The sequence below is a fragment of the Orcinus orca genome, chromosome 5, assembly GCF_937001465.1.
Source record: "Orcinus orca chromosome 5, mOrcOrc1.1, whole genome shotgun sequence".
Classification (NCBI taxonomy): domain Eukaryota; kingdom Metazoa; phylum Chordata; class Mammalia; order Artiodactyla; family Delphinidae; genus Orcinus; species Orcinus orca.
Window position 1 is genome coordinate 14,044,028 of NC_064563.1, and position 22,015 is coordinate 14,066,042.

Here is a 22,015-nt window from a genome sequence, read left to right on the forward strand (position 1 = left end):
AGTCAGAGAGGAAAAGAGAGTCAAAAAGAATAAGACAGATGCAGAGAGACAGAGTGACAGATTTTATAATTATATTATATTCACACACACACACACACACACACACACACACACACACATATATATATATATAGAGAGAGAGAGAGACAGAGAGATACCAAGATAGGAATAGTGAGAGAAATAGAAAAGCAGACAGAAACAGGAAAACAGATAAGTAGAGACAGAAAACACACAAAGAGACAGAAAAAGACAGAAACAGAGACGCCTAGAGGCTGAGGAAGAGCCGCTTCAGCTACGCCACTCAAGATTAACCCTGTCTCTGCCCCGTGTGACCAAACTAGGGCCGCAGGTGTGGAGGGCACTGCCAGGACAGAGGCAGACCCAGGGTGCCCAGGAGTCACCAGTGATAGCAGAACTCTGAGTAGCTCACAGCCTGGGCATTAATTAGATGGCCCTGCACCGCTGTTCACATCTATTAAACATGTTTTTGAGTTCTAAATTTTTTTTTTTTTTTTGGCTGCAGAAAGGTCCTGAAGGAAATCTCTACTGGAGAACTCAATCCAGATGAGACTCTGCAGGCCACTTTGGAGGCCCAGCTCCTTTCCAAGCTGGACCATCTAGCCATCGTCAAGTTCCATGCAAGCTTTGTGGAGTAAGATGATTTCTGCATTTTCCAGAGTACTGTGAGGTGAGACTCTCCTTCACTTTTTGAAATCTTAATAAAAATATATTTCATAGGGCTTCCCTGGTGGCACAGTGGTTAAGAATCCGCCTGCCAAAGCAGGGGACATGGATTCGAGCTCTGGTCCGGGAAGATCCCACATGCCCTGGAGCAACTAAGCCCATGCGCCACAACTACTGAGCCCGTGTGCCACAACTACTGAAGCCTGTGTGCCTAGAGCCTGTGCTCCACAACAAGAGAAGCCACTGTAATGAGAAGCCTGCGCACCACAACCAAGTGTAGCCCCCACTCGCCGCAACTAGAGAAAGCCCGCGTGCAGCAACGAAGACCCAATGCAGCCAAAGATAAATAAAATAAATAAATTTTTAAAAATATATATATTTCATAGTAAAAAGCTGTCTGTAAAGAGACATCTCAGAAGTTTAACTAGCCAACCACAAGGTGAACTATAAATACCTGGGATGTTGTGTCTTGCTGCTAAGAGTGATCATGTCTATGTAATTGACAAACTTGTTTCTGATGAAGGGTTTCTCTTTCTTGGAAAACTGAGAGTGAATGTATTTTAGGGAGGAATTGCTGCAGAAAAACAATCCAGCATATTTATTTTTGGTGTGTGTGTGTGTGTGTGTGTGGGTGCATTCTCCAAGCCTCCGACAACGGTTCGATTATTAGATGGACATTTAAATGCCGTAACAGAGGCCTGGACAGAGCAGAGGGACACCTCCTGAGTCCTGGGTTCTAGCTCTGTGGTTCATTTTCCCCAATGGAAACTTGGAAATGGGAATATGGCTCATTTTACCCATGAAAATCCTTCCTATTAACTGATTTATGATTTATGGCTTCAGGTATTTGCAGTTTTCCCTGCCATTCCATGTTCTCCCCAAGTGATAATAGCTGTGCATTTTACTGAGCCCAAGTGAACATGAAGCTGCTGAGAAAGGTGCCAGGTGGAGGGGGCTTGGGGCTGACAAGGTGCAGCATATGTAGGTCTGGGTGGTCACTCCTGAGAGGCTAGGGAGAGGGGAGTTACAGGGGTTGGGTCAGAAAGAGAATACCCAAACATGCCCTTGCTCAGACAGTATCTTCCAGAACATTCTGAGAGCTAGTGTTAGCCAAATGTACCTTGGGAGAACCTGGTTCTATTCATACTTTAGAATGTATTCAGTTCATCACCTGGGTGTTGCTGGGGCCCAAGAGAAATGACGCTGGGAAGAAAGAAGATGCTCTCTAGAGGGGGAGGCAGGCCTGTTTGGGTCAGAGGGTGCTGGGTGTCTGAGGTGCGGAAAAGAAGAGGAAGGAGGAGAAGCAAATCGGAAGGAGTAAAGATAGCAACAAAACCCAGCCTCGCTGTGCTTTATATGGTAGCTGATGTGTCATCCAAAATGAAACCAGTAGCAAAGTTAGAATACCTGAAAATTTGATATCATCCAGGTCTTGGCTGTTCCCCTTCGGGACGGTCTCCCTGGCATAGCCTTGCTGGGAGTTTCCCCATCCAGTCTTGCCCCTCCTCTGCTTGAAGGAGAAGCAGGGGAAGAAAAGAAAAAGAACCAGGACATTTGGGTGTTTACTTCTCCTTTATCCAACAGATTTTTAAGAAAATCAGTAAAATGATGAGGTGCGCAGAGCATGGGTAAGAACAGCTGCTCTGGCAAATATGTCACTGATCTATGCAAAACCCAGGGATTTACAAATATAGCTACACTATGATCCATCAGCTATAATTTAATCATTTTCTTCTTTTTGCCCCATTCAGTTAATAAACTATCTTATGTGGGAAGCAACTGACTCCTATTGCTTATGCCTATTACTGCTACCTCTGCTGCTGCTCTCGGCACACTGAATTTTCCAAAGAGACTCTCACGATCTTAAAATATTTTTCACTGTAGTGAGGACTGTCCAGTGGAACTTTGTGTGATGATGGTAATACTCTATATTTGTGCTGTCCAATATGGTAGTTGCTAGTCACATACAACCCTTTAGCACCTGATGAAATATGGCTAGTATGGTTGAGGAGCTGGATGTTAAACTTTATTTAATTTTAATTACTTTAAATGTAAATAACCATGTGTAGCTGGTGGCTACCATATTGAACAGAGTTGGATGATAAGCTATAACTTTCTCTCCTTATATTAATTTTTAATTATTAATTTTCATGTAATTTTAATCTACTAGAAAAGTTACAGAACGCAGTGAACTCCCATATACACTTCGCCCAGATTTACCAATTGTTATTTTTTCACATTTGTTTTATTATTCTATCCTTTCTATCTATCTATCTATCACCTATCTATCATCTATCTATCTATTTTTTCCTGAACCACTTGAGAGTAAGTTGCAGACATGATGCCCCTTTGTCCTGAATCCTCCTATGAGTGTTTTCTAAGGCCAAGGACATTTCCTTAACATAACTACAGTACGAAGATCAAAATCAGGAAATTAACATCGATGCAATGCTGGTTTGTAATCCAGTGGTTGTCAGTGTGTGATCCCAGACCAGCAGCATCAGCATCATTTGGGATCTTTACTTAGAGATACAGATTGTTAGCTTCCACCACAGCCACAGCGAATTAGAAATTCTGGGGGTGGGATCTGGCTATCTGTGTTTTGACAAGCCCACCAGGTGAGGCTGAAGCACACTGCAGTTTGAGAACCACACATCTAATCCACAATTCACACTCCAATTGAGCCCATTTGTCCCAGTTACGTCTTTAGAAAGGACATTTCTATAAGAATGTCTTTTTCTCGCTTAGGATCCAATCCAGCATCATCTGCATTACTTTTTAAATGCTGGCGGTTTCCAAGGGCTGAGCTGCTCCTCCCACCCCGGGGCGTTGCCATGGTGACGGCCTCTGGCCGGGGAGCAGCTGCTGGGCTTCCCTGTTCCACCTGCTGAGCTGTCAGGACGCGCTTCCTTGAGGAATGACGTGTGTGGGTCGCTAGTTTTCCTTGCTAACCGAGATATTTCTCATCTTCATGAGCTTAACTCACACAAACCTGGCATTATCCTCTTCTTATTGAGGTAAAATAATAATATTGGAAATGGCAGATGGCCAGACTTGCACCTCACAGAAAAATGTTATCACCATTGAAATAGCTGGGTTTTTTGATCCCCAATTTTCCTCTTCTGTAATTTAATTTGGAGCCTTGCAAGATTGAAATACACACATATAAATGCATTCATGAGGCTGCTATGTCCACCACCCAACCCTTTGGACACATCACATCAGATTATGAGTGTAAAAAGCAAATTACCCAATTTTCACAACTTCTTGTCAAGATCTAACCAAATCTTTGATGGGGAATAGTACCCAAATTACCAAAGTGACAGAATGTTTCAGGTATTGGTGCCTTCCATTCTCCTCCAGCCAGGGAAGTGGGGCAACTTGCTGTCCCCTGTCCCTCCTCCACAGTTTCCCACCTCTTCATCTGTGCCCTTTCAGAATGTCCTTCCTCCTGGCCCCATGTTTTCAGTTCCCACCCATCCTCCCAGGCCCGCTGAAATGTCACCCACTCTACAAAGATTCCTATAATCTCCTGGCTGGAAATCACTCCTCACCCGATCCCCGACTCTCATCGCATTTCAGCTTGGTGACACACAGCACATTATACGTAGTATCATCCATCTCAGATCAGACTCTCAGCATGTGGGATTGATCTTTTTCTGATTCATTTTTGTATCGCATCATGACCCCATGTAATGAGCCACAAAAAATTAGTACTCAGGAAATTTCTTTCCTTTTGACGAATTCTTTACCACTTGCTTCCAGCTGCTTCTCACCTTATTTCTGTCAAAAGCCGGTGGTAAAATTTTGGATCCTTCTATCTGTCATATATGTTGAAAGCACTTTGTCAGAAAGCAGGGAAGGTTGGACTTGTCTGTTTCCTGCACTGTGATATTAACATAGCTAAATAAAAATTATATCAATATAGTTGTAGTGCTTAACCTTGGCTGCACACTGGAATCACCTGAAAAGCTTTCAGAACTAATGAGGGCTGAGGCCCTCCTTCAGAAAGTCTGATTTAATTGGCCTGGGGAATGACCCAGGCATCAGGATTTTTGAAAGCTCTCCAGGTGATTCTAATGGGCAGCCAGGGCAGAGAACTGCAAAAAAAGGGAGAATGGCCACGGTGGAAACAGAAAAATATAGTCATAGAAGAAAACCATGTCAGTGTTTATGGAGCACTGAGCAAAGATGAGGCTCAGCTGAGAACAGGGGAGTCTGGCTGGCTCTGCTGGTGGGTGTGGTTTTCTGCTCAGGCCACCAGCTGGGTGCTGTTATTCATGAAAATTACCTACCTCGTTCTCCAGGCTCCCTGAGCAACCTTCTATCCTGTTTCTCCTCAAACTTTCATGCCCTGATTTTAGCATTTTTTCAGTGGTAGTTGCCTTGAGCAGTTTTTACTGTGATATTTGCCTAATGGTGATTATGTATTTCCCTCATTCTTTCTACATTTATTAATTAGGGCTGTCCTGTTAGAAAGAGCTATTCCACTGTTCCTTCTCCTCCATTGATGTCTTTATTCAATTATTTATATCAGTATGGACTCAGGGATATTTATTTTATTCTATGGGTTATAGCCCAATGCTGTCATTATTAATTTTCTTTCTCAAATTGGTCCAGCTTCGGCTAGTGGGGCTTCTTCAGATTGGCTCCTGTGTCCTCTAAACATGCCCCCATCCTTTTTGAAGAAGTGGATTCTTATCTATAAACTATATTTTGTAGATGAGGAAATGGGAACCCAGAGAGGTGATTTTCTCGCAATCACATGGCTGGAATGTTGGATTTCATCCAGGACCAGGACCAGGATCACAGGGGTATAGGGAAAGCTGCTCCTGTTTTTCTTTTACTTGGATTGCTCCTATTCCTCCCTTAATATTTAACAGAGTCAGGGCTTCCCTGGTAGCGCAGTGGTTCAGAGTCCGCCTACCGATGCAGGGGACACGGGTTCGTGCCCCGGTCCAGGAAGATCCCACATGCCGCGGAGCGGCTGGGCCCGTGAGCCATGGCCACTGAGCCTGCGCGTCCGGAGCCTGTGCTCTACAACGGGAGAGGCCACAACAGTGAGAGGCCCGCGTAGTGCAAAAAAAAAAAAATATATATATATATATATATTTAATAGAGTCAACCAAATAGTTCATGGTGCCTACCTTCCCAAGCATGAAATTATCTACTTCTACCTGGACATGAATCAATAGAGATTAATTGTTTTATTGTTCATATCAACAATGTTAACCAAACATGTTTCAGATGGTGGCACTAAACTAAACATAGATTTTAACACAGCTACATTAATCAAGCCTGTCTGTGTGAATTATGCAAAATATAAAGCTAACACTTTCGTTTACAAGATGAACAGGTTCTGGGGAATCTGATGTACAGCATGGTGACCATGGTTCACAATACTGAACTTAGACACTTCACATTTGTCAAGAGAGTAGATCTCAAGTGCTCTCAACACACACGTGCACGCGCATGCACACACACGCACACAGGAATCATGTGAGATATTGGATGTGTCAATCAACTTGACTGTGGTAAACATCTCACAGTGCACATGTCCACCGGATCATCCTGTTTTATGGGAAACCCGCTCCTTCCCTTGGCTTATTCTCGCTTATGTTCTGTATCTTTATCTATCTCTATATAATACATACATATACCTAGACACAAAAACACATGTATATCAATTTGTACACACACATATGTCTTAATGTAATGATAATATGATTAATTATTTTATTTTCTATCAATAGTAGACTAGATAGGGTTTGAAACAGTAGAAAGTGTGTGGACTCTGGCATCACACTGACTTCTGTTCAAATCTTGGTCCATTTCCTTGAACAAGCTATTTCATTTTTCTGACCCCTGTCCTAATTTTAAGATAGAGTGAACAACACTTAGTATATTATTAGGTTTTTATAGGTATTTGAAATAATAAAGTTAATTTGTTAACTTTATGAGTTAAAATAAAGTTAAAAAAGGGACTATCAGACCTTTCCTCCTAATAGACTGTCAACAATGGAAGCTGTCTTTATATAGTTCATTATTTCAGTGTGACCTCACTCTCCCCCCAGGTTGTTTTCTAGAAGGCGAGCTAATTTTTACCTCTGAGTTTTTGGCTTGCAGCCTTTAGTGTGAGGATTCATGCCAGAAGGAGGAAACATGGAAAATTTTAAACACTAATGGGTCCAATAGCAACATTCAAGCAAATACTTTCTAAGGATCTGTTTGTAATATAAAAAGAACATTTTAAATCTCCTCTTATGTTTCTCATTTATGCAAATTGTTTAAATAAATCAAGTAAGTGGGTTGAGTTTTATAATGTTGAAATTCTAGTGAGTCTCTGTAGGCTCTTGCAAGTGAATTTGGAAATGACATGCACCACCAGGCTTATTGGTTCTCAGAGGGTCCTTACAACTTCATGCTGGATGTCTTGGGTCTACTGTTAGAGACAAACCCTTTGTTGTCCTTCAAAGCCACTGCTGAAGCTCTGTCTGAGGCCATGAATGAGAGACACTCCTGGTATATTGATCTTTGTGGCATTGATTAGTGACCTTCTGTCTTAGTCCGTTCAGGCTGCTATAACAAAATACCGTAGACTGTGTGCCTTATAAACAACATACATTTATTTCTCACAGTTCTGGAGGCTAGGAAGTCTAAGATCAAGGTTCTGGCAGATTCAGTGTCTGGTGAGAACCCAATTCCTGGTTTGTAGATGGCCGTCTTCTTGCTGTGTCCTCACATGGCAGAAGCTGGGAGGGAACTCTCTGGGGTCTCTTTCATAAAGACACTAATCCTATTCATGAGGGCTCTACCCTCATGATCTATTCACCTCCCAAAGGCCTCACCTCTTAATACCATCACACTGTGGGGTTAGGATTTCAACATATGCATTTTTGGGGACACAAACATTGTCTATAGCATTATCCTTCCCAGTGTGAGCTCCAGGTGTCCACACATCAGGGCTGTCTTCAGTGGTCTGCATTGCTGGGATTGCTGCTGATTAAGGGAACTAGAGATATCTTCAGAGAGGTGCATCCCATCAGAGCCCTCTGGTTTTCCTGGGCAGCTCCTGCCTGGCTATGTAGGCCTCCCTGAATTCACTGTGCCAGTTCTATGGGTCTAGACTTTATTCAACGAAAGAAGATGGTAAATAGTATGTATCTTGTGTTTTTATACACCTAAACTGATCTGTTCATGATCTTTGTAAGTACCATAAGTAAAATCATTTGACTTGTTCCATTTACTTTCTTTCTTTAAACTATGAAATATTTTAAGCTTTTCACAAAAAAAATTTAAAAATAAGGCCACTGATTTTTATTTAAAGTTGTTGATGTAAAAATTGAAAAATAAAACTAGTTTCATTTAAGAGAAATGTATGAATGCACTAATATCAAGCAATTCATAAGCCCAGTAGAACTTCTGGCATTTGGAGTGTGGCTTTAGCTATGATATATGACTTTCTATAAATATGTGATCAAAAATAGAATCAGAATAAAACACTCCAAATAGTTTATTTTAAAAAAAACAGTCCAGTGATTTATAGGTGAAAGCATTATTTCATGTCACTTCTTAAAAAAAATAAATTCTACCTCTTTATTCTTATTTATGTACATTTACCTCAGCAGGAAGAAAACTTACTCTAAAAGAATTTGAAAGAAAATTAGCAACTAAACCCAAGTGTGCTCAGTTATATTTTCAAGACATAAATGTCACAATACTACATGGCATTCTTTAGTAACTATTTAAAAACTGGATCTTCTTATTTTGCTTTTAAGAGCATAACGTGGTTTGACATTTTCCCCACTTTTTATGAACTCCATTTACAAATTTAAAAATATATTATAAAATAATTTTTATTCAACCCAGACTTTCTCAAATACATCTTTTGCCTTTGGAATTTTTCAAACTATTGGACAAAATGTTCCCATTAATAGGTGAGATAGTAAATATTTGGCCCATTTGTGTTATTATCTAGCAGCACTTTTTTAAAGTGCAGTCTATGGCCTGTCCCAGAGTCACTTACGATGCTTGTTAAAAAATACAAATTCCGGGCCTCCCTGGTGGCACAGTGGTTAAGAATCCACCTGCCAATTCAGGGGACATGGGTTCGAGCCCTGGTCCAGGAAGATCCCACATGCTGTGGAGCATCTAAGCCCGTGTGCCACAACTACTGAGCCTGCGTGCCACAACCACTGAAGTCCGCACGGCTAGAGCCTGTGCTCTGCAACAAGAGAAGCCACTGCAATGAGAAGCCCACGCACCACAAGGAAGAGTAGCCCCCGCTCGCGGAAACTAGAGAACACCCGCGCGCAGTAACGAAGACCCAATGCAGCCAAAAAAGAAAATAAATAAATAAATTTATTTATTTATTTAAAAAATACAGATTCCTTGGTCCTCTCCTAATTTACTGAATCAGAGTCTCTGTTGATACAGCCCAGGAATATGCATTTTAAACAAGCAACTTGAATGTGCCTGATACATGCAAAATTTTGAGGTCCACTGGAAGGATGTCTCAGAACCTTAGTTAAAGGAGATGAAGAGTGTGAGGGAACTGTATCTGAAGATGTCAGCCCAGAGAATTAATCAGGGGAAGCGCTTTCATTTTAAAATGAAGAAGTAGGGAGAACAATTTTTCATGCTCCTTCCAGCCCTGAAATCCTGAGATTGTTTTGCCCTTTGTGTATCCTCTGAACATTGCAGTCTCACTGTATTCAGGCTCTGAGAAGGCTCTCCTCTTTTATTTTATTTATTTATTTATTTTAAATACAAAGAACTCTAGCAAACACTTCATTCAGATTCACTGGTTAACATTTTGATGCCAGGCTCCACTCCTCATTGAATTTCATGGCTCACAGTGTGAATAATATTGAAAGAGTTCAGCCCAGTCTCCCTCTCCTAGTAGATGAAGGAACAGAGGGCCAGAAAGTATACTTGACTTCACTCAAGGGGGTTGTTAACATTTCACTTCATTTGTTTAATTCTCTCCCCACCTCTTATATAATCATGCATCTTACCCCTAAATACTTCAGTGGCTATTCCTAAGAACAAGAACATTCTCTTCATAACTATGATTCAATTTTCGAATTAAGAAAATTTAACATTGATACAATACTATTTTCTAATAAAGTTTCCATATTCAAAGTTTGCCAATAGTGCCAGTTGTATCCTTTGTGGCAACAGTGAGTACAGTTCACAGACAGAACGTACAGTAATGAGTAACAGAGCAAGTGGGTTAAGTGGAGTCTGGTTTTTTTCTTTTCTTTTCTTTTCTTTTCTTTTTTTTGCGGTATGCCGGCCTCTCACTTCTGTGGCCTCTCCCGTTGCGGAACACAGGCTCCGGACGCGCAGGCTCAGCGGCCATGGCTCACGGGCCCAGCCGCTCCGCGGCATGTGGGATCCTCCCAGACGGGGCACGAAACCGTGTCCCCTGCATCGGCAGGCAGACTCTCAACCACTGCGCCACCAGGGAAGCCCAAGTGGAGTCTGGTTTTTAAGATAGACTCTACTGTAGTTTAATTTTTGTTAAATAATATGTAATAAAATGGAATGTCCCCTATGCTTTCCTCATGGAATGTTAGATCTAACATTGTAAGATGGACTCATAGGGATGCTTTTTTCGTCTCCTAACTTCTTTTTTTTTTCTTTATTGGAGTACAATTCCTTTACAATGGTGTGTTAGTGTCTTCTTTATAACAAAATGAATCAGTTATACATATACATATGTTCCCATATCTCTTCCCTCTTGCGTCTCCCTCCCTCCCACGCTCCCTAACCCACCCCTCCGGGCGGTCACAAAGCAACGAGCTGATCTCCCTGTGCTATGCAGCTGCTTCCTACTAGCTATCTACCTTACATTTGGTAGTGTATATATGTAAATGCCGCTCTCTCGCTTTGTCACAGTTACCCTTCCCCATCCCCATATCCTCAAGTCCATTCTCTAGTAGGTCTGTGTCTTTATTCCTGTCTTATGCCTAGGTTCTTCAAGACATTTTTTTCCTTAAATTCCATATATATGTGTTAGCATACGGCATTAGTCTCTCTCTTTCTGACTTACTTCACTATGTATGACAGACTCTAGGTCTATCCACCTCATTACAAATAGCTCAATTTCCTTTCTTTTTATGGCTGAGTAATATTCCATTGTATATATGTGCCACATCTTCTTTATCCATTCATCCGATGATGGGTACTTAGGTTGCTTCCATGTCCTGGCTATTGTAAATAGAGCTGCAATGAACATTTTGGTACATGACTCTTTTTGAATTATGTTTTTCTCAGGGTATATGCCCAGTAGTGGGATTGCTGGATCATATGGTTGTTCTATTTGTAGTTTTTAAAGGAACCTCCATACTGTTCTCCATAGTGGCTGTACCAATTCACATTCCCACCAGCAGTGCAAGAGTATTCTCTTTTCTCCACACCCTCTTCAGCATTTATTGTTTCTAGATTTTTTGATGATGGCCATTCTGACTGGTGTGAGATGATATCTCATTGTAGTTTTGATTTGCTTTTCTCTAATGATTAGTGATGTTGAGCATTCTTTCATGTGTTTGTTGGCAATCGGTATATCTTCTTTGGAGAAATGTCTGTTTAGGTCTTCTGCCCATTTTTGGATTGGGTTGTTTGTTTTTTTGTTATTGAGCTGCATGAGCTGCTTATAAATTTTGGAGATTAATCCTTTGTCAGTTGCTTCATTTGCAAATATTTTCTCCCATTCTGAGGGTTGTCTTTTGGTCTTGTTTATGGTTTCCTTTGCTGTGTAAAAGCTTTGAAGTTTCATTAGGTCCCATTTGTTTATTTTTGTTTTTATTTCCATTTTTCTAGGAGTTGGGTCGAAAAGGATCTTGCTGTGATTTATGTCATAGAGTGTTCTGCCTAAGTTTTCCTCTAAGAATTTGGTAGTTTCTGGCCTTACATTTAGATCTTTAATCCATTTTGAGCTTATTTTTGTGTATGGTGTTAGGGAGTGATCTAACCTCATACTCTTACATGTACTTGTCCAGTTTTCCCAGCACCACTTATTAAAGAGGCCATCTTTTCTCCACTGTACATGCCTGCCTCCTTTATCAAAGATAAGGTGACCATATGTGTGTGGGTTTATCTCTGGGATTTCTATCCTGTTCCATGATCAATCTTTCTGTTTTTGTGCCAATACCATACTGTCTTGATTATTGTAGCTTTGTAGTATAGTCTGAAGTCAGGGAGCCTGATTCCTCCAGCTCCGTTTTTTGTTCTCAAGATTGCTTTGGCTATTCGGGGTCTTTTGTGTTTCCATACAAACTGTGAAATTTTTGTTCTAGTTCTGTGAAAAATGCCAGTGGTAGTTTGATAGGGATCGCATTGAATCTGTAGATGGCTTTGGGTAGTAGAGTCATTTTCACAATGTTGAGTCTTCCAATCCAAGAACATGGTGTATCTCTCCATCTATTTGTATCATCTTTAATTTCTTTCATCAGTGTCTTATAATTTTCTGCATACAGGTCTTTTGTCTCCTTAGGTAGGTTTATTCCTAGATATTTTATTCTTTTTATTGCAATGGTAAATGGGAGTGTTTTCTTGAATTCACTTTCAGATTTTTCATCATTAGTGTATAGGAATGCCAGAGATTTCTGTGCATTCATTTTGTATCCTGCTACTTTACCAAATTCATTGATTAGATCTAGTAGTTTACTGGTAGCATGTTTAGGATTCTCTATGTATAGTATTATGTAATCTCCAAACAGTGACAGCTTTACTTCTTCTTTTCTGATTTGGATTCCTTTTATTTCCTTTTCTTCTCTGATTGCTGTGGCTAAAACTTCCAAAACTATGTTGAATAAGAGTGGTGAGAGTGGGCAACCTTGTTGTTTTCCTGATTTTAGTGGAAATGATTTCAGTTTTTCACCATTGAGGATGTTGTTGGCTGTGGGTTTGTGATATATGGCCTTTATTATGTTGAGGAAAGTTCCCTCTATGCCTACTTTCTGCAGGAATTTTATCATAAATGGTGTTGACTTTTGTCGAAAGCTTTCTCTGCATCTATTGAGATGATCACATGGTTTTTCTCCTTCAATTTGTTAACATGGTGTATCACATTGATTGATTGGCATATATTGAAGAATCCTTGCATTCCTGGGATAAACCCCACTTGATCATGCTGTATGATCCTTTTAATGTGCTGTTGGATTCTGTTTGCTAGTATTTTGTTGAGGATTTTGCATCTCTGTTCATCAGTGATATTGGCCTGTAGTTTTCTTCTTTGTGACATATTGTCTGGTTTTGGTATCAAGGTGATGGTGGCCTCGTAGAATGAGTTTGGGAGTGTTCCTCCCTCTGCTATATGTTGGAAGAGTTTGAGAAGGATAGGTGTTAACTCTTCTCTAAATGTTTGATAGAATTCGCCTGTGAAGCCATTTGGTCCTTGGCTTTTGTTTGTTGGAAGATTTTTAATCACAGTTTCAATTTCAGTGCTTGTGATTGTCCTGTTCATGTTTTCTATTTCTTCCTGATTCAGTCTTGGCAGGTTGTGCCTTTCTAAGAATTTGTCCATTTCTTCCAGGTTTTCCATTTTATTGGCATAGAGTTGCTTGTAGTAATCTCTTGTGATCTTTTTTATTTCTGCAGTGTCAGCTGTTACTTCTCCTTTTGCATTTCTAATTCTATTGATTTGAGTCTTTTCCCTTTTCTTCTTGATGTGTCTGGCTAATGGTTTATCATTTTTGTTTATCTTCTCAAAGAACCAGCTTTTAGTTTTATTGATCTTTGCTATCGTTTCCTTCATTTCTTTTTCATTTATTTCTGATCTGATGTTTATGATTTCTTTCCTTCTGCTAACTTTGGGGGTTTTTTGTTCTTATTTCTGTAATTGCTTTAGGTGCAAGGTTAGGTTGTTTATTCGAGATGTTTCCTGTTTCTTAAGGTAGGATTGTATTGCTATAAACTTCCCTCTTAGAACTGCTTTTGCTGCATCCCATAGGTTTTGGGTCGTCGTGTCTCCATTGTCATTTGTTCCTAGGTACTTTTTTATTTCCTCTTTGATTTCTTCAGTGATCACTTCGTTATTAGGTAATGTATTGTTTAGCCTCCATGTGTTTGTACTTTTTTCTGTAAGTGATATCTAGTTTCATAGCGTTGTGGTCAGAAAAGATACTTGATACAATTTCAATTTTCTTAAATTTACCAAGGCTTGATTTGTGACCCAAGATATGATCTATCCTGGAGAATGTTCCATGAGCACTTGAGAAGAAAGTGTATTTTGTTGTTTTGGGATGGAATGTCCTATAAATATCAATTAAGTCCATCTTGTTTAATGTATCATTTAAAGTTTGTGTTTTCTTAATTATTTTCATTTTTGATGATCTGTCCATTGCTGGACAGTGGGGTGTTAAAGTTCCCTACTATGAACGTGTTACTGTTGATTTCCCCTTTTATGGCTTTTAGTATTTGCCTTATGTATTGAGGTGCTCCTATGTTGGGTGCATAAATATTTACAATTGTTATATCTTTTTCTTGGATCGATCCCTTGATCATTATGTAATGTCCTTATTTGTCTCTTCTAATAATCTTCATTTTAACGTCGATTTTGTCTGATGTGAGAATTGCTACTCCAGCTTTCTTTTGGTTTCCATTTGCATGGAGTATCTTGTTCCATCCCCTTACTTTCAGTCTGTATGTGTCTCTAGGTCTGAAGTGGGTCTCTTGTAGACAGCATATATACGGGTCTTGTTTTTGTATCCATTCAGCCAATCTGTGTCTTTTGGTGGGAGCATTTAGTCCATTTACATTTAAGTTAATTATCGATATGTTTTTTCCTATTCCCATTTTCTTAATTTTTTGGGGTACGTTATTGTAGGTCTTTTTCTTCTCTTGTGTTTCTTGCCTAGAGAAGTTCCTTTAGCATTTGTTGTAAAGCTGGCTTGGTGGTGCTGAACCTTCTCAACTTCTGCTTGTCTGTAAAGGTTTTAATTCTCCATCAAATCTGAATGAGATCCTTGCTGGGTAGAGTAGTCTTGGTTGCAGGTTTTTCTCCTTCATCACTTTAAATATGTCCTGCCAGTCCCTTCTGGCTCACAGATTTTCTGCTGAAAGATCAGCTTTTAACCTTATGGGGATTCCCTTGTGTGTTATTTGTTGTTTTTCCCTTGCTGCTTTTAATATGTTTTCTTTGTATTTAATTTTTGAGTTTGATTAATATGTGTCGGCGTATTTCTGCTTGGATTTATCTTGTATGGGACTCTTTGTGCTTCCTGGACTTGATTAACTATTTCCTTTCCCATATTAGGGAAGTTTTCAACTGTAATCTCTTCAAATATTTTCTCAGTCCCTTTCTATTTCTCTTCTTTTTCTGGAACACCTATAATTCGAATGTTGGTGCATTTAATGTTGTCCCAGAGGTCTCTGAGAGTGTCCTCAGTTCTTTTCATTATTTTTTCCTTATTCTGCTCTGCAGTAGTTATTTCCACTATTTTATCTTCCAGGTCACTTATCCGTTCTTCTGCCTCAGTTATTCTGCTAATGATCCCAACTAGAGTATTTTTAATTTCATTTATTGTGTTGTTCACCGTGCTTGTTTCATCTTTAGTTCTTCTAGGTCCCTGTTAAATATTTCTTGCATTAGGTCTATTCTATTTCCAAGATTTTGGATCATCTTTACTATCATTATTCTGAATTTTTTTTCAGGTAGACTGCCTATTTCCTCTTCATTTGTTAGGTCTGGTGGGTTTTTATCTTGCTCCTTCATCTGCTGTGTGTTTTTCTGTCTTCTCATTTTGCTTATCTTCCTGTGTTTGGGGTTCCTTTTTGCAGGCTGCAGGTTCATAGTTCCCGTTGTTTTTGGTGTCTGTCCCCAGTGGCTAAAGTTGGTTCAGTGGGTTGTGTAGGCTTCCTGGTGGAGGTGACTAGTGCCTGTGTTCTGGTGGATGAGGGTGGATCTTGTCTTTCTGGTGGGCAGGTCCACGTCTGGTTGTGTGTTTTGGGGTGTCTGTGGACTTATTATGATTTTAAGCAGCCTCTCTGCTAATGGGTTGGGTTGTGTTCCTGTCTTGCTAGTTGTTTGGCATAGGGTGTCCAGCACTGTAGCTTGTTGGTCGTTGAGTGAAGCTGGGTGCTGGTGTTGAGATGGAGATCTCTGGCAGATTTTCGCCATTTGATATTATATGGAACTGGGAGGTCTCTTGTGGATCAGTGTCCTGAGGTTGGCTCTCCCACCTCAGTGGCACAGCACTGACTCCTGGCTGCAGCACCAGGAGCCTTTCATCCACACGGCTCAGAATAAAAGGGAGAAAAAGTACAAAGAAAGAATTAGTAGAAGTAGAAAGAAAGAAAGAAAGAAGGAAAGAAAGAAAGGAAGCAGGGAGGGAGGGAGGAAGGAAGGAAAGAAGGAGGGAAGGAAGGATAAAAAGAAAGAAAGAAAGAAGATAAAGTAAATAAAATAAGGTGATTAAAATAAAAAATAATTATTAAGAAAAAAATTAAACAAAAAACAAACAAGCAAAAAACGGACAGATAGAACCCTAGGACAAATGGTGGAAGCAAAGCTATACAGACAGAATCTCACACAGAAGCATACACATGCACACTCACAAAAAGAGGAAAAGGGGAAGAAATCATAAATCTTGCTCTCAAAGTCCACCTCCTCAATTTGGGATGATTCGTTGTCTAAAGGAGGGATGGAAGGAAGGGAGGAAGGAAGGAAGGAAGGAAGGAAGGAAGGAAAGAAAGAAAGAAAGAAAGAAAGAAAGAAAGAAAGAAAGAAAGAAGGAAAGAAAGAAGATAAAGTAAAATAAAATAAAGTTATTTAAAAAATAATTATTAAGAAAAAAAATTAAACAAACAAACAAGCAAAAAACGGATGGATAGAACCCTAGGACAAATGGTGGAAGCAAAGCTATACAGACAAAATCTCACACAGAAGCATACACATACACACTCACAAAAAGAGGAAAGGGGAAAAAATCATAAATCTTGCTCTCAAATTCCACCTCCTCAATTTAGGATGATTCGTTGTCTATTCATGTATTCCACAGATGCAGGGTACATCAAGTTGATTGTGGAGCTTTAATCTGCTGCTTCTGAGGCTGCTGGGAGAGATTTTCCTTTCTCTTCTTTGTTCTCACAGCTCCCAGGGGCTCAGCTTTGGATTTGGCCCCGCCTCTGCGTGTAGGTCGCCAGAGGGCGTCTGTTCTTCGCTCAGACAGGACGGGGTTAAAGGAGCCACTGATTCGGGGTCTCTGGCTCACTCAGGCCGCGGGGGAGGGAGGGGCACGGAGTGTGGGGCGTGTCTGTGACGGCAGAGGTCGGCGTGACGTTGCACCAACCTGAGGCGTGCCGTGCATTCTCTCGGGGAAGTTGTCCCTGAATCCCGGGACCCTGGCAGTGGCGGGCTGCACAGGCTCCCCAGAAGGGGCCTGTGGACAGTGACCTGTGCTCGCACACAGGCTTCTTGGTGGCGGCAGCAGCAGCCTTAGCGTTTCATGCCCGTCTCTGGGGTCCGCGCTGTTAGCCGCGGCTCGCGCCCATCTCTGGAGCTCCTTTAAGCAGCGCTCTTAATCCCCTCTCCTCGGGCACCAGGAAACAAAGAGGGAAGAAAAAGTCTCTTGCCTCTTCAGCAGGTCCAGACTTTCCCCCCGGACTCCCTCCCAGCTAGCCGTGGTGCACTAACCCCTTCAGGCTGTGTTCACGCCGCCAGTCCTCTCCCTGTGCTCTGACCGAAGCCCGAGCCTCAGCTCCCAGACCCCCCCAACCCGGCGGGTGAGCAGACAAGCCTCTCGGGCTGGTGAGTGCCGGTCAGCACCGATCCTCTTTGCGGAAATCTCCCCGCTTTGCCCTCCGCACCCCTGTGGATGCGCTCTTCTCCGCGGCTCCGAAGCTCCCCCTCTCGGCCACCCGCGGTCTCCACCCGCGAAGGGTTTTCCTAGTGTGTGGAAACCTTTCCTCCTTCACAGCTCCCTGCCATGGGTGCAGGTCCCGTCCCTATCCTTTTGTCTCTGTTTATTCTTTTTTCTTTTGCCCTACTCAGGTACATGGGGAGTTTCTTGCCTTTTGGGAGGTATGAGGTCTTCTGCCAGCGTTCAGTAGGTGTTCTGTAGGAGTTGTTCCACGTGTAGATGTGTTTCTGGTGTATCTGTGGGGAGGAAGGTGATCTCCACGTCTTACTCTTCCGCCTTCTTCCCCTCCACCTCTCCTGTGTCTTTTAAATTGGATGTAAGTGCTTCTATTGATGACTTAAAAAACACAGATTAATTTTTAAAATCAAATACTTTTAGGTTTTAAAACATTTTAATGTCAATTAAAGATGGAGTTCAGACATTGTATTTGAGTTGCTCTTCATTTCTTCAAGGTCTTGGTGTTTCAAAGTCAATCTGATGTTGGCTAACTTGGATGGCAGGAGGCAAGACCATTAATCCATCAAATGGCACATTTTGGGTTACAGATTTTTGAAACCTTAGAAGTTAACATCAAGGCTTTTATTGAAACTTTCGAGGGGTGATATTAGTAAAGGAAAGCATTTTCTGTCAGCAGTATAGATTTAGGGCAATATTAATATTGGTTCAAATTAAAGTCAATACCATTTTCATTAGAGTTGCCTTAGCAATAAAAGTCATCATTAAATATTTCTCAAAGTCAAGGAAACAGAATGAGCCTACAGATATTGTAATAAGAACTTCTTAAACCAAGGTGTGTCATTTCATCCAAAACGTTTTTTACTTTTATGATAGGTTGGCAAAAGAAATAAATGCTTTTCATATTGCTGAATTAAAATCAGACTGCTTCACAAAAAATTGTTGCTTTTATATGAAATTTGTTGTGTCTTAATTTGTGAGTGACTTGACTACCTTAATTAAATCCTACGAAAATCTACAGAGTGTTTATTAAAAAACAAAGTAAATACAAAACAAATAGTTTTTCTTGCAGATAAACATGCAGAATGAAAACTGCAGGGGGAGTAACTTGAGGAGGATAAGACCCAGCTCTCCAATTAATTTGATCTTTTGGCACTCTGTCCTCTTGTCAATAGAACATGTCCCTTGCTTAACGCTAAGAACTAGTACATTTCTTCTTATGGTTCTACCTGAGAAGGGGGTGTTTGTGTACCCTCTTTTGACATTTCACTTTGAGGCCTAGTATTGAAGGCCCTGTTCCTTTTTTTCCCCCAATAGTCTAAGTATATATTTCTTTAGTCACAGGAAATGTGCACACACTTAACATCAATTCAGGAAACAGATAAGCAACCTCTACTCACTACTTGAGGGGGGAGCATAAGGAGATGATAGTCAGACTAACAATGAATGTCACCACGGGAGTGTGCCTGTCTATGGCAAGACGACTCACAGGGAACGTAATTCTGCTCACTCACAAGGAAAACAATACCGAAGCTGATACAAATGCGGTAGGAATTTGTATTTCTTTAACTAATATAGTTTTAAAATGACCGTAGGAAATGAAAAGCAGCATCGAGGTTTGGAGACAAATTCCTGAAAGAAATGTTATTTGAACGTACAGACAAATGTATCCAAATTTCAGTATTATTGAGGCAGACAATTATGTCACAAAGGCCATTTTCACAGGGGTGACTGTACTTATGTATGACCTTCCTAAAGTAGAAAACATTGGGTTGAAGCTGTCAGCGTCATTGATATTTCTTTAAGGCAAGCTTTTCTTCTTTTTTTTTTTTCTTTTCATTTCTTTCTTCCCTCCCTCTTCCTTCCTTCCTCCCTCCCTTCTGGCCTTCCTTCCTTCCAACCTTCCTTCCTCCCTCCCTCTCTACCTCCTTCCCCCTTTCCTTTTTACCTTCCTTCCTTCCTTCTTTTTCTGCCTCCTTCCTGCTTTCTTGGTTTTCTTTCTGTCACTTCTTATCTCAAGCTATTCAGGAAGGGGATGGCAACGTGTAGATAATTATCTTTTTGCCACTGAAGTTCTTTTATCATATTCTGAGAATGTAAATGGGATATTGAAAAGAGATCTTGTTTTTTTATTAAATTTTTTTTTCTTTTTTGTGTGAGAGTCCTCTTGGGTAGAAAAGGAAATCTGGGTTTGGAAAAATACATACATTTACAGCTCATCTTTCATCTGAAGAACTTTTCAATGTCTACTTCACAGGATGCTATAATAATCTGATGTCAAAAAATGTTCTGTGCAACTTCTAGAAACATTATGACACTACAACTTGTATGATCCAACAGAAATTTGATAAACTCTAGGATTAAAAAGAGAAGCTATAAAGGCAGGTTTGGAGAATGAGAAGGGAATGCAGGTCTTTTTGACAAGGAGTCAAATATTCAATTCATTCCTTAAACTTTGATTGCCTTGGCCCAGAAAATCCAGCCAGATATCGAGTTTGAGTGAGGATGCGAGTTGTTTAATATGCCACTTTTGACTCATCATGCCCTGTGTAGAAGGAGAGAAAATGCTAGGCAAATATTTGTACATTGCACTGAAGGGAAATAAAAATGCATTACACATGAGTTAGTCTGTTTAACTGATGTTGTTCAATTAGAAGTTATTTTTCTTTGATTGTTTTATTGCCGATGAATGCTTTTCCTTTGCATCTAATGATGACGACTCTGTCAGGAATAGTCTGAGTAGCTTAATGTTTGGATCTGATGCTCCTTATGGATGGAGTAAGTACCTCTTCTCTTTGTGGGCCTGTGTTGTTGGCATCCTCCAAAGACCAAACACAGTTGCATTTAACCCATCCTTTTCTTCAGAGGAAAGCTTTTTGAATTGTCTCTAATTTTTCAGTATTTAAAGGTAAAAGGGATAAGGTATAGCAGTTCTCTAAGAGGATTTAACATTTTATGTCTTCATTTCTGTGGTAGTTTACATACATTAATATCAGCATAATCAGAAAGAGTCTTGTATGAGACACTGCCAGGCAATTTTAGGTGTTTGTCATTTGTGATCTGGATTAGTTTTTGGCACCAAGTGTTATTCCTTAACTGAACAGCAGTGAGTAGTAGGACAGAGACTGCTAATGCTTAAATGATGTGTGTGGGCCCCGCAGCAATCAGCAGGTGCTGTATGCCGGAGAGCTGCTGTAATTAAATAGAGAAGAGGAGAGATAGGCCATCTCTAGGACACAAGAGCCAGGGCTTGACAAACTGAAAAGAATCGATACTCCAGCACCAGCACCATATGCACAATGTAAGCACCAAAACATCACCACTTGATACTAAATTAACTTCACTAATTTGAATTTTATTGGCTTTGTGTTTTTAATTTGTATACATGTTAGGGTTCTATAGTTATATAAAACTCTAAGCATAAGGAGAATTATTCCTAGTTTATGCAAGTACATATAAATATGTAATGTGGTATAATAAAGACAATTTTTAGGTAGAATTTAGGTAATGTAATAAAAGTTAAGGCCCTTTAGAAGGATTTTGTTCTTGCTTGGTGCCAAAGATAAACACAGCCAGACAATAGTTAAAGCACTGAAAACAGAGTTTCCTCAGTAACCACTGACAGGAGGGGAAAGAGCTGAGCTCCACTGTGCTGTGTGCAAAGTAATTGGGTGAATTTAAAAAAAAAGAAAAAAGTGTTTAAAAAAATCCTTCAAAGAGAGGATTTAAATTTGTTTTGAATCCTTCAGCATTCTAAGAAAGTCATTAAATAGGGCTAAATGTTTCGGTATTTGTGGATCTGTGGATCTGAAATACCACCCTTTGTGATTCAGATAACAAATGATGATGCTTCTTTCATTATGTTATTATTATTATTATTTATTTTTATTATTTTTTATTTTTTTATTTTTATTTTTTTTGCGGCACGCGGGCCTCCCACCGCTGCGGCCCCTCCCACCGCGGAGCACAGGCTCCGGACGCGCAGTCTCAGCGGCCATGGCCCACGGGCCCAGCCACTCCGTGACATGTGGCATCCTCCCGGACCAGGGAACGAACCCGCGTCGCCTGCATCAGCAGGTGGACTCCCAACCACTGCGCCACCAGGGAAGCCCTTACTATTATTTTTTAAATAAATGTATTTATTTATTTTTGGCTGCGTTGGGTCTTCCTTGCTGCCTGCGGTCTTTGTCTAGTTTGTGGCGAGCGGGGGCTCCTCTTCGTTGCGGTGCGGGGGCTTCTCATTGCAGTGGCTTCTCATTGTGGAGCACAGGCTCTAGGCACACAGGCTTCAGTAGTTGTGGCAGGTGTGCTTCAGTAGTTGTGGCACATGGGCTCAATAGTTGTGGCTCATGGGCTCTAGAGTGCAGGTTCAGTAGTTGTGGTACATGGGCTTAGTTGCTCCATGGCATGTGGGATCTTCCTGGACCAGGGCTTGAACCTGTGTCCCCTGCATTGGCAGGCGGGTTCTTCACCACTGCGTCACCAGGGAAGTCTCTCATTATGTTATT

At 40.7% G+C, this 22,015-nt stretch overlaps 1 protein-coding gene across 1 annotated transcript in view; it reads left to right on the top strand.

Annotated features, from left to right (window-relative positions):
* Positions 1-22,015, top strand: part of NEK11 (NIMA related kinase 11) — a 111,261-nt gene that overhangs the window by 41,437 nt on the left and 47,809 nt on the right. Inside the window, 2 exon segments of the mRNA XM_049710249.1 lie at positions 524-672; positions 675-688. Coding sequence (XP_049566206.1) covers positions 524-672; positions 675-688 — 163 coding nt within the window.